General features: G+C 38.6%; 1 protein-coding gene across 2 annotated transcripts in view; it reads left to right on the forward strand.

Annotated features, from left to right (window-relative positions):
* SLA2 (Src like adaptor 2) overlaps positions 1-16,505 on the forward strand; it is a 49,861-nt gene that overhangs the window by 10,724 nt on the left and 22,632 nt on the right. Inside the window, exons 2-5 of one of the 2 annotated variants that reach the window (XM_074212017.1) lie at positions 2,827-2,955; positions 6,126-6,249; positions 8,158-8,244; positions 13,848-13,951. In XM_074212017.1, the coding sequence (XP_074068118.1) occupies positions 2,835-2,955; positions 6,126-6,249; positions 8,158-8,244; positions 13,848-13,951 (436 nt within the window). In that variant the 5' untranslated portion in view covers positions 2,827-2,834. The remainder of the gene's footprint in view (positions 1-2,826; positions 2,956-6,125; positions 6,250-8,157; positions 8,245-13,847; positions 13,952-16,505) is intronic. The other variant, XM_074212018.1, reaches the window with a different exon arrangement.

Below are 16,505 nucleotides of genomic sequence, written 5' to 3' on the forward strand. Positions count from 1 at the left end.
TGGATTAAAAATAATGCAAAAATACAGGAATCAGGAAGGGGGATGGGTAGGAAGAGCTGTGACCAGATCAAAGTGGTGGGGGAAAAAATACCCTGAGGCTGAGGTTTTAGTGGACTGGAAACTATGAGTCAACAGAATAAATTGGAAACCAAAAAAAGAAAAAAAAATTATTTTCCACCATAGAAGCTCCCCACCTGGGGAACATATAACTCCAGAGGGTTCAAGAATCTTTTCAAAAGAGCATGAAGAATATTAGGTAAGTCACTATATTGTGATTGTTTGGTATTTTTTCAGTTGTGTCCAATCTTTCAGGTTTTCTTGGTGGTTTGCCATTTCCTTCTTCAGGTATTTTACAGATAAGGAAACTGAGGTAAATAGTGACTTATCCAGGGTCACACAGCTATTAAGTATCTGAAATCAGATTTGAACTCAGGAATATGAGTCTTTCTGATTCCAGGACTCTATACAGTTCTATATGATTCCATTGAAATATTCCAAAAGTAGTAATATAGGTGAAGAAATATGGTCCCAAGAAAGTTTTCTTTTTAAAAATTTAATCTAATTTCTTTCTTACAAATAGTAAGTTTCCTTCAGTATAGAACAAGAGAAGATTATTAAAAGCCAAGAGATAAAAGGACCAAAATTAAAAAAAAAATACCAAACCAGTGGGCAACCCCATTATACAGCATTAACTATCTCTATGCAGATAATTCCAAGATCCATATATCCAGGACTAATGTCTCTCCTGAGTCTGGGTTCTGCGATATGTCTGTTGGATGAGGATACAGAACTTATCCTCCTACATCTTACCTTTTGTCCAACTGCTTTATTACTATTGAGAGCATCACTAACATCCTAATCGCCCTGTCTTGAAATCTCAATGTTAGCCTCACTGCTTCCCCCTTCACACATCCAAATAACATCATTTCTTCCTTCATCCCTTTTCTCTCATCCATTCCCAGTGGACTTCACACAGCCACAACCCTTTGTAGGCTCCCCTTACCTCCAGCCTGGACTACAGCAATAGCCTCCTAATTGGTTACCTATTCCAACTTCTCTTATCATCCCCATCTAATCCTACACACAGCTGCCAAAGGGATTTTCCTTATAGGAAAGTCTTAGTAAGACATGTCTCTCCTCAGTAAGCTTCAGAGGCTCCCTATTATTTCTAGGATCAAATACAGCCTTCTGTTTTTATACTTGGGGTTCTCTACAACCTGGGCCCTTCCTACTTTTTACTCTCCTCCATAGACTCCATGATCTGTGTCGATCTCCTTGCCATCCTTTACATAAAACAACCTTCTCTCTAGATTCTCTGCCTTTAAACAAAATGTCCCCATACCTGGAATGATCTTTCTCACTCTCACCTCTTGACCTCCTGCAAGACTCAACTCAAATGCCACTGCCCAAGCAATCCTCCAGTCTCCTCTCTTGAGCCTCCCCTTCTAAAGTTATCTTCTTCATCTCTGTCCATATCTCAAAGTATATGTCTCCTCTATTCAAATAGCAGCTCTGAGAAAACAAGATCTATTTGTGTTTTTACCTTTGTATCCCCAGCAAAATCACTGCCCAGCAAACTATAATTGTTTAATAAATGCTTGTTGGCTAGTTGATTACTATTCTACAAACATTTATTCAGTCAACATTTATTAAATACCTATTGTATTTCTAAAGCACCGTGCTTGGGCAAAAAGATGGAGGGGGGGGTTATGAGATTAGTATGAGAATGAGACACCAACAAAGATCACTATAATGAACTATTGCTTGATAAGTACATAATAGAAGTACAAAGAGCTTTATGAGGAGCTAAGGGACTTCATTAAATGACTGAAAGGAAGGAATGAAGAGAAGGTAGAATTTGAGTTGGCCTTTAAGTATGGAAGTCAGCAGGCAAATGGGAAGGGAAAGGAATTCTAGGCATTGCTAACTTATAGATAGAAGAATACAAAGCACTTTCAGGAGACAGAGGAAAGATCTGAGTTCAAATCCAACCTCAGACACCTAGCTGTGTGATCCTGAGCAAATCATTTAACCCTATTTACTTCAGTTTCTTCATCTGTAAAATGAATTGGACAAGGAAATAGCAAACTACTCCAGTGTCTTGGCCAAGAAAACTCTAAATAGGTCACAAAGAGTTGGACAGGACTGAAACAACTGAACAACAAACAAAAGAGAAGTTCATTTTGGTTCTCAAGAAATAATGCAATTAAGATGGAAAATCAATCAACAAACAATCCGTTCCTGGAGCAAGGAAGACAACAGATCCTTCCTCCTCTGCCCTAGTCAACTCATCTAGAGTACTTTCCCTTCCAAGGTCTCGTTTTAGAAATGACAGAGAGCAGTCAGATTGTGCTGAAGAGTACAATCAAGAGAGAGAGAAAGGGACTGGGGATCACACCATAAAGGAAAAAGGTGTGAAAAAACTGGAGAGAGAGGTCTCAGGGATACAGGAGTCTCATTTCAAAATATGAAAAGGACTATCAGGAGATTGAGGCAGGAACTACCCTTACTTCTGATAGTGCCTCACCTCTACAGAGCAAATGATTCCCAAACTTATAAAGGTCATGGATAACAAAGATAAAATTTGAACCCAAGTCTTCTGACCACAAACTCAGCATTCTTTCCAGTGTATCACACTGTTCTGGCACAAAAACAGCAAAATAATCTTCTATGTAATTTCCCACGTATACCTTTCCTAGAACACCATTTTTTGAACCACTGGGGATGGGGCTGGGGCTGGAGGATTAGATGAGGGATAAGGGAGAAGAGGATAAGACCAAGTCAGTTTAGGAACTGGAATATTCAGGGTCCAAGTTTCTCTTTCAGAATCTTTCATGGCATGTTTCAGAGCCATCTGCCAAAATACCATGGGAAGCTTGCCCAGCAGAAGGAGAAGAAGCCTACATGTTCCTGGGCTCTCTGCCAGTGGCCAGGGAGCCGGGCTTTTACAGGAAGGTAAAATACAGTCTTGCTTGAGTATACCACACCCAGCTCCTCCATAGTTAGTGGGACTTTGGAAGGAATGGATCTATAGAAAATCTCTAAACATCATTTTGCCCAGTGATTCCCAACAATACAATTGTACCAGCTTTATATAGATTCAATCAATAAATCTATCAATAATAGGGCAGCTATGTATTGCAGTGAATAGAGCACCAGCCCTGGAATCAGAAGGACCTGAGTTCAAATGTGACATCAGACACTTACTAGCTATGTATCCCTGGACTAGTCACTTTATCCCAATTGCCTCCAAAGCAAATAGATAAATAAATTGAACAGTAAGCCTCTGTCACTTAGTAACATCAGTGTGATCTTAGACAAATTATCTAACTTCTTTGACCTTAGTTTCCTCATTAATAAAAAGAGGGGGTATGTCTTTATGAGGCCCCACCAGCTCTAAATTAATGATCCCGTATACTAGCAGGCACTCTGCTTAGATAAAATGAAATAATCTCTGCCTCAAAGATACTTACATTCTATCAAATCATACGAGATCTTCATGTGAATAACTTATTTTATTGATTTCTTTTAATTTTTAATTTTTTTAATTACTTGTAAAAATAATTTTCAACAATAATTTTTATAGGATTTTGAGTTCCACATTTTTCTTCTCCCCTTGAGTAAGTAATCCATTTTTCTTCTTCTCCCCTTGAGTAAATAATCCGATATGGATCATACATGTATAATTATGTTAAACATATTTACTTAGCTAATGAGTTCTCACATTTGGGTTTTTAACTCTGAGATTCAACTATGAGAACATCCTTCTTGGGTTCAGGCTGCCCAAGAATCACTGCTCCCTGAACTGTAGCTTCTAGAGTAAAAATGTCAAACACATTAGCCTGTGGACCACAATACTCCCAAATGCAGTCTTAACCTGGTGAAAATTATAGTCAATTTGCTAGGTGTCAAGTGATATTTCAAGAAGGTTTTAATTTGTACTTCTTTAATCAACAATGATTTAGAGCAATTTTTCATATGTCTATAGATAGTTTTGATTTCTTTATCCAAAAATTCCCTGTTCATATCCTTTGTCCATTTATCCAGCTGAAGAATGACTTGCCTTCTTAAAGATTTAACCAAGTTCTCTATGCATTTGAGGTTTCAGATCCATATCTGAGAAATTGCCTATAAAAATGTCCCCCCCCCGATTTTCTTTTTTCCTTCTCAGCTACATTGGTTTTATTTATACAAAATCTTTTCAATTTCAAGTGATTGAAATTATCCATTTTTACATTTCACAATGTTATCTCTGTTTATTCATAAATTATTCCCTATTCATGAATCCAAAGGGAGCTATTTTTGTAATTTTTGCATGTACATGTAAATATTTGCATGTACATACATGTATCCACATCCACATATATATTATATATATGTGTGTGAATATGGATATAGAAACATATTTGAGTTTATAAGCCAGAAAGTGTAAAAAACACAAGACTGCCGTCCCGAGTTGACTGAACCAAATTAAAAAGTAATTGAGAAGTATTTAACAAAATAAATAAAAATACAATAGAATATAGATCCTATTAACATGCGGTTTTTCTAAGCCAACATGTGGCCTGCAAGCATCTTTCTGTACCGGTAATACAACCTCATGTGGCCTCCCTGTTTCTATTTGAGTCTGACATCACTGTTCTGGAGAGCAAATTTTGTATACCTAATTCTGGAACACAGAAGTTTCAATCTCCTCCTAGATTTCTGGAGATCAAAGTTCTGGGGACCTTGCTCCTGAGGAATAAAGTGTTAGTCCCTTGAGAACAGAGATTGTTTAATTTTTTGTATTTTTGTTTTTTGCATCTCTAGGGCCTAGCACAATGCCTGGAGCAGAGTAGGACTTAATAAATATTTCTCCACTGATTTATTGCTTATTGATTGAAGTGGTCCAAAGTGAGGGAAAAAAAAGAAATAGCTCTTCTGGAATAATTTGGTTCACCACCCTCTAGATAAAAGAGAGAGGTTGTCTCATTGCTCTAGAAATCAGACTTCCCATGGTAAATATTCTCTCACACAATTCTGGAGACAAGTGCTATTATTATCCTTGTTTTACAAATGAAGAAACTGAGGCAAAGAGAAGTGATTTACCCAAAGTTACACAGTAAATAAGTCTGAAACTGGAATTAAACTTGGGTCTTTCTGACTCCAGGCCCAGTCCTCTATTCATAAATTACTATTACTATTATTATAAGGGCAGCTAGGTGGTGCAGTGGATAGAGCACTGGCCTTGGAGTAAGGAGTACCTGAGTTCAAATCCAGGCTCAGACACTTAATAATTACCTAGCCCTGTGGCCTTGGGCAAGCCACTTAACCCCATTGCCTTGAAAAATCTAAAAAAAATTACTATTATTATTATTATGGTTGTTAACAATAATAAAGCTGATGTTTATATAGCAATTTAGGATTGGGAATAGGGATAGGGTCTTGGCCTGGATTCAAATCCTCCCCTACTAAATTTGGGGGGTTGCTATGAGGGTCAGATTACCTATGTAAAGTGTTTTTTCTCCCCTGCACTACTTCACCCATAACTTTGCAAATGCTAAACTGCTATATAGGAAACGTGGCAAAAATAGGTTCAAATCCTGATGCTGTTTTCTGGTGAATTTTTTTGTTTTGTTTTTTTAACTCTGCCATTTGATTCTTGGGTTTTCTTAAACAAGTAAGCTCTTGGGGCGGCTAGGTGGCCCAGTGGATCGAACACTGGCCTTGGAGTCAGGAGTACCTGAGTTCAAATTCAGCCTCAGACACTTAATAATTACCTAGCTGTGTGGCCTTGGGCAAGCCACTTAACCCCATTGCCTTGCAAAAAAACCTAAAAAAACAAAACAAAACAAAAAAAACAAGTAAGCTCTCAGGATAGATCTCAAAGGCTGTGGAATAAGGTTAGACTGAAAGACCTTCAAGTTTCCTTTCAGCTCCAAATATAACCTGTAAACCTTTCTTTAATACTACAATGTCCTAGTTATGTGATTTATAGTTACCAGATTCTTTTTGAATCCTCACAGTTCAGTGGTTCCATTTAAGGATTAGGAAACTGAGCTCTATCAAAGGGAAGGGATTAGTTCAAGGTCACACAGTGAATCAATAGCAGGACTTGAAATCAGGACTCTCTTTTCCTCTTCTAGGGCTCTTAACTACTGTCCCTACAGAAGAAAACAAGACTATGGCTGTGGCTTTGGACAGTTTCCCAGCAGGGGACCGGGGGGAGCTGGTGCTGAGACTTGGGGAGCCGCTGACTATCATCTCTGAGTAAGTTTGCCCTTAAGTGTTCTGAACACAGGGGTTAAATTGGAGCTCTCATCATAGGCCAACTACAAAGCAAGCCAGGCTTTGGACTGGGGATCCCCGGGAATCTACAGCAACTGTATTGCCCAACAGAAGCAGCTCACACCAGATCAACCCTCAAGCTGGGGGCAAGCTTTGGCCATCCACCTCAGAGCTGCGCTTCCCTTCCTGAGCCCAGAGGGAAGTCAGAATCCAAGTAGCTGCATCTTCTCATCACTGGCCTCCTAGTAGGGCTTGGGCATCGGGAAAAGGGAGCCCCCAGCTAAATTGAGCCATGAGCACCCTTCCACCATCTACTTCCTCATTTCCTCTCTCCAAGGCTAATTCTTGAGGTGGGATGGAGGGTAAGGGAGGGGGATACTCTCCAGTGATCAAGGCACTTCCATTCTTCAGATGGTCAGAGTGGTCTGGGCTAAGGGTTATGTTTTGGAGGAAGAAGGGGACTTCTTTTCCTCTCCCAAAAATAATTTGTGCTCTTAGTAATGAGGATGTCTTGCTTTTCTGGTCTGTCCTTTCAAGGACTCTAATGATGGCAGTCGAGCCACCTAAAGGGTCATAGAGGGAGAAATGGCACCTTATAGTCACACTGCCAACTACTTCATCCTGTTTCTCAGCTTGCCCATGTCAGAGAATCATGGAATCTGGGTAGGAAGAGGACCTGACAGTTGTTACCTGAACAGGATCCCTTCTACAACTTCCTTGACAACAAGGGGTCAATCCAATCTCCATTAAAATATCCCCAGTGATGGAGAACTTACTCATTAGCCCTTGAATTTTTTTTCAGGGTGTATGAGGCCCAGAGAGGTGAGGTATCCTATCCAGGCAGGGTCTGAGGGGGGGGTTCCCCACAAATCCCAATTGAGCAATGAAGAGCAACAGAATGAGATAGGGTAGGGAGCTCAGAAAGCTCAATTCAAATTCCACCTAAGATACTTAATTACCTGTATGACTTTGGGCAAGTCATTTAAACTCTCCAGCCCAAAGTTTCCTCATTTCTAAAATGAGGAGTTTGGCTTCCATGGTCTCTGAAGTTTCTTTTCTAGATATGTGATCCTCTTAGTTTTACCTTTATTTTGTTTGGGGTTTATAGAGACTCGGTTTCCAAATCTTGCTCCAGGATGAACAAGCATTGACTATTCATAAAGCCAGTTAGCATTTATTAAGCTCCAATATGTTCCATGCACTATACTAAATCCTGGGCACTGTACTACAGGCCCAACCTACTACTGATTGATCATCTACTCTGTTTCCAACCTGGGCTAGCTCACCCTTCTTTTGGCAGGCTGAGGTGCTTCACTCCTGGGGATCCCCATATTGGTACCCAACTTAGTTGTCTTGATGTATTGTAGCTCAGAACTACAAAGATAAAGCAGTTCGCCAACTCTCAGTCTCCCAATAGCCTAGATTCTAATGTTTGCCACCATGCCCAAGGCATGATCTTGTAGGACTGAGGCCTTTCCTCCTGCTCTATGGATCATGCCTACTCTCCATTCCTGGCTCTAAGAAAAGCTTTATTGAAGAAGAGGGAAAAAAACCCACTCTTAATTAATCAACAAGCATTTATTAAGAGCTTCATTAAGTTCTTTATTAAGCCAAGTGTTGTGTTAGGCATAAGAGGATACAAAGACCAAAAAAACAAGCAACAAAAAAATCAAGTTCCTACTCTCAAAGAGTTTATATTCTAATTGAAGGAGACAAGGAGTTGTATATAAGTATAGACACTAAATATAATGTAGTTAGGTCTCCTGAACTCTTGAGGAAAAAAAAAAAAAAGATAATTTTAGAGGCTCATCTACCTGCTTTAGCAACCCCTAGGTCTGCAATTACCCCTGGTTTGGAGAAGGAAGTTTGATGGACTTCTTTGGGTTGCAGCAATGGAGAATGGTGGAGAGTTATTTCTGAAGCCACCAACAAGGAGTTCAGTGTTCCCAGCAGCCACGTGGCCAAAATCTCTCATGGGTAAGTTTCCCTCTATCTCTGAGAAAATCCACTGTCCTAGAAGTAATGCACACTTTCCTGGGAGAAGACATGGGGTCCAGCTGTAGTTCTGTCATTAAACCATTCTGGGTACCCTGGACATGGCTTTTCTGCTCTCCGGGGCACCATTTTCTGTGTAAGAAGGGTGTGAACTAGATGGTCTTTAAAAAATATTTCCAACTTTGAAATTCTATGTTCTAATGTCCCTATCAGATGTGACATTCTTTAGTTCTTTGGGGAGTTGTCAGAGGTCTTCCCCTTAAAGAAGTTTCCAACAATGATAACTGAGATTTAAGATTTACAAATCCATTTCCTCAAAACAACCCCATGAAACAGATATTACAAATATCATCATGCACATTTGACAAATGATTCAGCTATGATATCAGATGACAAAGAGAAGGCCCTCTCTCTACTTATCTCTTAGATCTTAAATTCCCTTCCATCTCCTCCAGGAATTTGTTATTCTTTCATTCTCATTTTTTTTTATGTCAATGGGGTTAAGTGACTTACCCGAGGTCACATAGCTAGGCAATTTTAAGTGTGTAAGGCCACATTTGAACTCAGGTCCTTCTGACTCCATGGCTGGTGCTCTATCCACTGTCCCACCTAGCTGTCCCACATTCTCACTTTCAATCTCTACTTTTCTAATGGCTTCCAAACATAGATGAGTTCTAATATTCATCCCTTAAAAACTTTACCTTGAACCTGCCATCCCCTCTGGCTACCATCATATGTCCCTAGTCCTTAGAAATAGTATTCACTTCCCTTCCTCATCACTCATTTAGTCTTTGAACCCTTATAATCTAGTTTCCTGAAGTTCGCCCACTCAAAAATCAGCAGTGATCTTTTTACCAATAAATTTGAAGACTTCTCTTCTTCTATATCTATGCAGCATTTGACACGGGTCGACTGTCCCCTCTTCCTATATTCTTTCCTTTCTTGGATATTGTGACGCAGCTTTCTTCTGTTTTTCCTCTTCTATGTGACTGTCTCAGCCCCTCTTGCTGGGTTTTTACTGATCTTGTACCAACCAATGGCTGGTATCTCTTTTTTTTTCCCTTGGCCTTCTCTTTATTTCTTCTGAATTCTCCCCTTGGAATTCCCATAGGGTTCCCATGGATTCTCTTGTTATCTCTATAAAGATGACCTGCACATCTATGTATTCAGTCATCTTTCTCCTGATGTCCAGTGCTTCATCTCCTGTTGCTTGATGGATCACTCCATCCAGATGACCCATAGGGATGGAGATAAGGACTGGATCAGTGATTGCACTGGCATGTCTTCAGAAATGAAGAAACTACATATACCAGTGCAATGGGCAGTCTTAGCTGCCTGGAGTACTGAGAAGTTAAATATTTTGCCTGGGGTCACACAACCAGAATGCGTCAGTGGTAAGATTTGAATTCAGGTCTTCCTGGTTCCAAAGTCATTACAGTCATCTTAAATTCAACTTGTCCAAAATGCAATGCATTATTTCCTCTTCTAAAATTAATTATGACTGTGGGATATAGTGGAAAAATTGAGAGACTTGGGCTCGGGACAGATATGGGTTTTAAATCTCACCACTGACATGACTAGCTAGGTGTCACTTGGCAGATTGTTTAACCTTCTCTGAATCTTTCTAATCTCAGAAATCTCTGGGGCTATTTCCTTATCTGTCAAATGAGAATAATAATATCTATAGCAACTACTTCACAGGATGGTTGTAAGGATCAAATATATTATTTACAAAGCACAATGAAAACCTGAAAGGGAAATATAATAATAATAATAATAATAATAATAATAGTAACAATTATTATCTTTATTTAGGGACAACCTACCCCTTCTCCAGATTTATTTATTTCTATGGTAGGGGCTAGTCACCAAGTTCCTAATTCTGAATCATTTCTGACCTTTGACTCCCCACATCTAGAAATGTTAAGTAATTTATTCAAGGTTACTTGAGGTGGGGCAGTGGGGTGGGGCAGTGGAAGGAGCACTGTCCCTGTAGTCAGGAGGATCTGAGTTCAAATGTGTTCTCAGACACTTAATAATTACCTAGCTGTGTGACCTTGGACAAATCACTTAGCCCCATTGCCTTGCAAAAATGAAAAAAAAAGTTACATGTGGTAATAATAAGCAATAGAATGAAAATTTGAGCCAGGTCTTTTGATCTCAAATTCAATACTCTTTCTACTATAGTGCCACATTTTCCTCCTTAACATTTTATAAATATATTACTGTTCCCAACTGGTGAGGTCCTTCACTTTGCCTTTTCTGTTGTCAAGGTGATCAAGAATTTGCTGCCTAAAGTTATTTCTAGGTTCTTTTGGTTTTCTCAAAGTAGCAACTGCTTTACCAGTTAGGAAGTGGCAATAATCTGTCAATGTGTGTCCTTTGATCCATTTTCTTTCTTTTTGTATTAATTGCTGGTTTGAACAGGTCAAGTAAAAACTTATAATTGAACACCATGTCTTCTCATTTTTTAATTTATTTTTTAAAATGGTATTGATTCTGCTCTGAGAATCAGTCATCTAAATATCCAAAGACAGCTGATATAGAAATGATTCTCACATAAATATCTAATTGTTAAAATACAAGATTCTATTAAGCTCGGACAAGATAATGTTAGGTTCTAAATCTGTGATTCTATGGGATTAATATATTTTTCAAAGATGGTGTTAAATATTTGCTATACCTCCAACTCTCTTTTTAAAGAAAGTATTTATTATATACAGGTATAAAAGTTTCTTTCTGTTTTGGATATAAGCCCGTCTCTTCTATTGAAAGGCAATGGTGTTGACTTGCCCAAGATCACACACTTTGAAACTTATTCTTAACTGTCCTCCCCTAGAGACTTTTGCACTAAAGTCAATGTATTTTACAAGATATATAAATTTCATTTGGAGGGTCTTATCAAGCTCATCACAGAACTTCCCTATCTCTTCATCCTCTACAATAGATGCTGGCAGTTGAAACTGCAGCTACTTTCACGGTGGTGTTTTTCATTTATGCTCCATATGAGCAATGCAGGGTGAGGTGGCTTAGTATCCCTTGTTTCTTGTTATTTTATAATAACCAACTCTGCTAGGTCTGCCAAATCCTCTTTGCCTCTCCAGAGAAAATCTGTGTATTGGATTTAGTGGCAACTTCCTCAATTTTGGGGGGGTTGCTTATAGTAAGAATATCAGTACTAATATGATTCAGTCCCTCCAGTACCATGTCAACTCATAAGTTATTGGGCAAGGACCTCCCCTTAAGAGTACAAAAGACTGAATTAATATTTCCAGACTTCTAAAAACTATGTGATTATTAACATACACTAGCTGGTCCTTTTTCTAACACTGTCACTGTCAGAGCAAAAGCATTAGGGAATGAAGTCTTTTTCTTTACTTCATGGATTGTCATGGTCAAAGAATTCATAAGATCATAGGTTCGGAGATGGCAGATGAACTTAGAGGTCATTGAGTCCAATCCTTTTATTTTACAAGTGAGGAAATTGAGACTGAGAGAGGGTTAGTGACTTGCCCAAGGTCACATATGATAATAATAAAAATTAGTTAATATTTCTTCAGTGTGTACTATGTACTATGTACACTGTTCTGAGTACTATTATCTCATTTGATCTTTACAGTCCTGGGAGGTAGGTGCTGTATTATTTCCATTTTACAGATGGGGAACTGGGGTAAACACTTACCCAATATTTAGTGTTTGAGGAAGAACTTGAACTCCAAGCAGTCCTGGCTCTTAACCCAAAATTCTATCCTTGAAGCCAACTAGCTGTCACTGTCTAACCTGCTCTTGATGAACTTTCTACCATTAGTTAAGCTGCCCTCAGAAACTAGATTTAGAATATTGACCAGAGTGGAATATTTTTCCCAGAATGGCAAAACCTACTAGATGGGGTCCTTCAGGTCTTGTGGTACACAGATGGATATTTCTCTTGGAATCTACAATCAATCCTCAACTTTCCCATCTTCAAGAATTCAAGTGATTTTATTAATAACCTCATTTTCTTCACTTTCCCATTGGCAACCACAGAACAAACATGATTATTTGTGACAGATAACAGAAGGAGAGGAACAATATGCAGAAGTTTGTGGAGCAGCTGCATCCTACTAAATGTGTCTTCTTCCCCCTATCCTTGTAAAGCTCTCTATGCATTTATTGTATATTTTCATTGTCTTTAAAATTCAAATTTTATTTTACAATTATGCCCCCAAAGTGTAGTGCAAGTCCTGTAGGCTAAGGTCAAGTCTGCAAAATCAGTGAATCAGCTTAGTGAGAAAATAGAATCTTTTGTGCCAGGTCATCTGCAACCAATTTCATTCACAAGTTTAGTGTTAACCCATTGACTGTTCTTTAAATTCACAAAAAAAGAAGAGATTATTTATGGTACACTAGCTTTCATGTGTTATAAAAAGTGAACATTCTCTGAAATCAGTGTAGTGAGTTTTTTTTAACTGAGGTGTTAGCACAAAAGGTTATATAGAAAGATATTAGCCCAAAAGGTTACAGAATTCTAGGGAATTATTAGAGAAAAATCATTTGTTACCAATATTATTTTGTGTATAGTATTTTATGGGTTGTTTCATGGTTACTGTGTTGGGAAAAGTGAATATTATCAAAATTAACATTTTGTTATAAAGAATTGAAGGCAGAAAAGTATATTTCCAGCAATCTTGAACAAAAGATTAGTTTTTGATGGTCATGGAGACTTAATCCCCTATTTCCCTTATTGTGTTTTAACTCCTTTTATTATTTAACTCCTATTATTATATTTATTTAACTCCTTTCCTTATTAATAAGGAAAAGTTACTCCCAGGAAAACTGAAGATTGACTATATTTATAATGGGTCTCACTAATTTAATGCCTAAACAGCCCAGGTGAACCCAGTGATTCAGAGATGCCATAACCAACTTTTAAGCTAGTCTAGGCTTTGTTCCCTAAAGACTCTAATTCTCAGAAGATTCATGGAACCATGGAATAACAGAACTAAAAGGGATCTTAGTTCAAACTCCTATTTTATAAATCTGAAAAATGAAGCCTAGAGGCATGCAATTACTCAGTGTCAAGGTCAGGGTTGAAACAGAGCAAATGAATTGGCGCCTGGACTGGGCTAGATGCATTGTTCTACCAATTCAGGATTATATCTCCCACAGAGACAGCAAGTATGGTTTCAACAAGGTATGACTCTTGACTACAAAGTTCAAGGACAGAAGTGTTCCCAAATTCCTTGATGTGGGTCCATCTCTATCAATTTACCGAAACCTTTCTCAGGTGTATTTGAGTTCCCCTTATGGGTAAATTTGACCTTCCTTTCAATTGTACTATACTTAACCTTTTTAGGCTTTGGTGGGGGGTGGAGGGAGGGAAACTGCCAAATCCAAGAGTCTAGACTTTGACAAAACATTCTAATGCATGTCTGTACATCCCCTGTCCCTGGTTCAAATTTCTTGTCCTGTGAAGATACAATGAGGAAAGCAGATAGAGATAAGAGAGGGAAGGGAGAAGAGAAGGCCTGTTAAGGTTTACCTAAGACCTTAGGCTCAACCCAAGTGGAATGCCAATGTCTTGATTTTCCTTCCCTCTCTTCTAGATGGTTGTATGAAGGCCTGAATCGAGAAAAAGCAGAGGATCTCTTGCTTCTCCCCAGCAACCGTGGAGGGTCCTTCCTGATCCGGGAGAGTCAGACCAGGAGAGGTACAGACTATTGAGGTTGGGGCTAGAGCAAGACCCAGTGTCCTGGAGCTGAAGCCATGTTGGGCTGGGCAACAGGAGCTAAATTACAGTATAGTTTTAAAAAATAGAAGTGCTTGTTTCAAATGTCCCACTTTCCAAGCGTCCCAAGTTTGACAAAGAATTCACTTTGATCCAATGAGCATTTATTAAGTATCTGTTGTGTGCTAGAAATTGAACAAGGCCTTGAGAATACAATAAAAAAAAAAAAGAAATAAACACTACCCTCAAAGAAACAAGAATTAGAGGGAACAACACCTTTGCAGGTAATATAAACAGAAAATCTATAAAAACATGATACTTCCAGGTTCAGTCATTGCGTGGGTCAGTTATGTTGTCTCTCTCTCATATGGACAGATACTAATCATATCCTTGGTAACCTAAACTTACACAGATTCAAAGATGTAGCTACAAGGGCACTGGAGCAGAGGGTATGCATTATTCAATGAAGCACCGTCTGACATGGAAGGGGGAAAAAATTCCATGACATTGGTTCTGCTGAGGACAGTTAGTATAGCAATGGGTAAGCACTAATTAAGTGTCAACTCTGTACTCAGCGCTGTGTGAGAGATAAAGCAGCCCCTGTCCTTGAGGAGGAAGACAACGTTTACCTTAATGAATGTAACCCTGGTTCATAGACTCAATAGTATGGAACTCTTCCCATTGGTGAAGATGAGTGCTCCACACCTATGTGAGGGGCAGGGTAGATTCGGAAAAGCACAAGAGAGGAGAGGCTTCTTTTCAGTCTCTTCAGTTGTTTCTGGCCTCCAGCTTCAACAAAGAAACTAGACAATTCCACCCCAGATCATAAAATAGATGCCAAAAAAACCCCAAGGTAAATGGGGAAAGGAGAGTCCTTGGAGGAATATTACTATGTTATAAGGAAAAAGCTTTAGGATTTAGCTAGATGAGGCTGGAGCAATTTAGAAGGAAAGAAGAATTCTAGGAGGCAGAAGTGATGAGGGAATGTATTCTGGGCAAGGCATACAATCCAAAGAGTGTAAAAAGGGAAGGAATATGTATTAAGGTTGGAAAGATAAGTGTTTTTATTTGATCCAAGATGTTTGAGAGTTTTTTGGTTTCTTTGGGGGAAGTGATCAAATCAAACCTCTTTAGGAAAATCACTTTTAACACCTCCAAGATCTCAGAGAGGAATGGTTTATCCTCTGAAGCCTAGCACTTTGGTTATAAAAGAAAAAACACTAGACCTAGGTTTGAATACAGGTTATGATTTTTAAGCCTTTCTTTAAAGAATATATTTATGTTGATATGTTTTGCTTTTCCATGACCTAGATTTCTTCCCATATCTACTTCTTGTTTTCCTCTTAAAGAACTATCTCTTACAAAAGGAACTTTTTTTTTTTTTAGGTTTTTGCAAGGCAAATGGGGTTAAGTGGCTTGCCCAAGGCCACATAGCTAAGTAATTATTAAGTGTCTGAGGCTGGATTTGAACTCAGGTACTTTTGACTCCAGGGCCTGTGCTCTATCCACTGCACCACCTAGCCGTCCCCTAAAAGGAACTTTTTGAAAATAAAAAAGGAAAAAAATCTACAAAACTCATCAACACATTAAAAAAAAAAATCTGACAGTGCAATATTCCTCGACTGTGGAATATTGTGACCTGTTGTCCCACCTGACTACCCCCAGCTGTCTTGCAAGCAGAGGATGAGTCTTTTCTTATATCTTCCTTGGGGTCAAACTTATTCTTTATATCTTGGGAACAATAAGTTTTGTTCCATTTGCATTGTAGATATTTTGGATATTGTTTTTCTGATTCTTCTCACTTTATTTTATATGACTTCATATAAGTCTTTTCATGCTTCTTTATAATCATGTTCATTGTTTCTTATAGTATAGTAATATTCCATTATATTAATGAACCACAATTTCTTTAGCCATTCCCCAATGGATTGGCATCAACTTTTTTTTTTTTAGGCTTTTGCAAGGCAAATGGGATTAAGTGGCATGCCCAAGGTCACACAGCTAAGGTAATTATTATTAAGTGTCTGAGGCTGGATTTGAACTCAGGTACTCCTGACTCCAGGGCCAGTACTCTATCCACTGCACCACCTAGCCACCCCCTGGCATCAACTTTGATTTCATTTCTTTGCTACAACAGAAAAATACTGCTATAAATATTTTAATGCATATGATGATGGCAAACAAGGGGGATAGGAGTAAGACTTCCTCTTTGTCAGAGCCCTCCTTGGGTATATTCTGGCTCTGATTCTGATGTTTGTTGTAACTTTAGGTCTTTTCACCTCTCTTTATTTCCATGTTCCCATGTATAAAATGATGGGAGTGCATTAGACTAAATGATTTATCCAGATTTAGAGACTTTAGTTTCCTGTGATCTTCTGCTGACTTTGCCCTCACATCAAACCAATACCAAAGGACCCAAGCCCATTTAACCCACCTTGATTTGAGTTTGTAAAGGTCAAATCTCAATTATCCTGGCCCTTTGCTTCTTCATAAGAGAGAAAACAAAATGAAACTCCATGTTTCCCTTAAAGCAGTT

This window comes from Macrotis lagotis, chromosome 1, assembly GCF_037893015.1.
Source record: "Macrotis lagotis isolate mMagLag1 chromosome 1, bilby.v1.9.chrom.fasta, whole genome shotgun sequence".
Classification (NCBI taxonomy): Eukaryota; Metazoa; Chordata; class Mammalia; order Peramelemorphia; family Peramelidae; genus Macrotis; species Macrotis lagotis.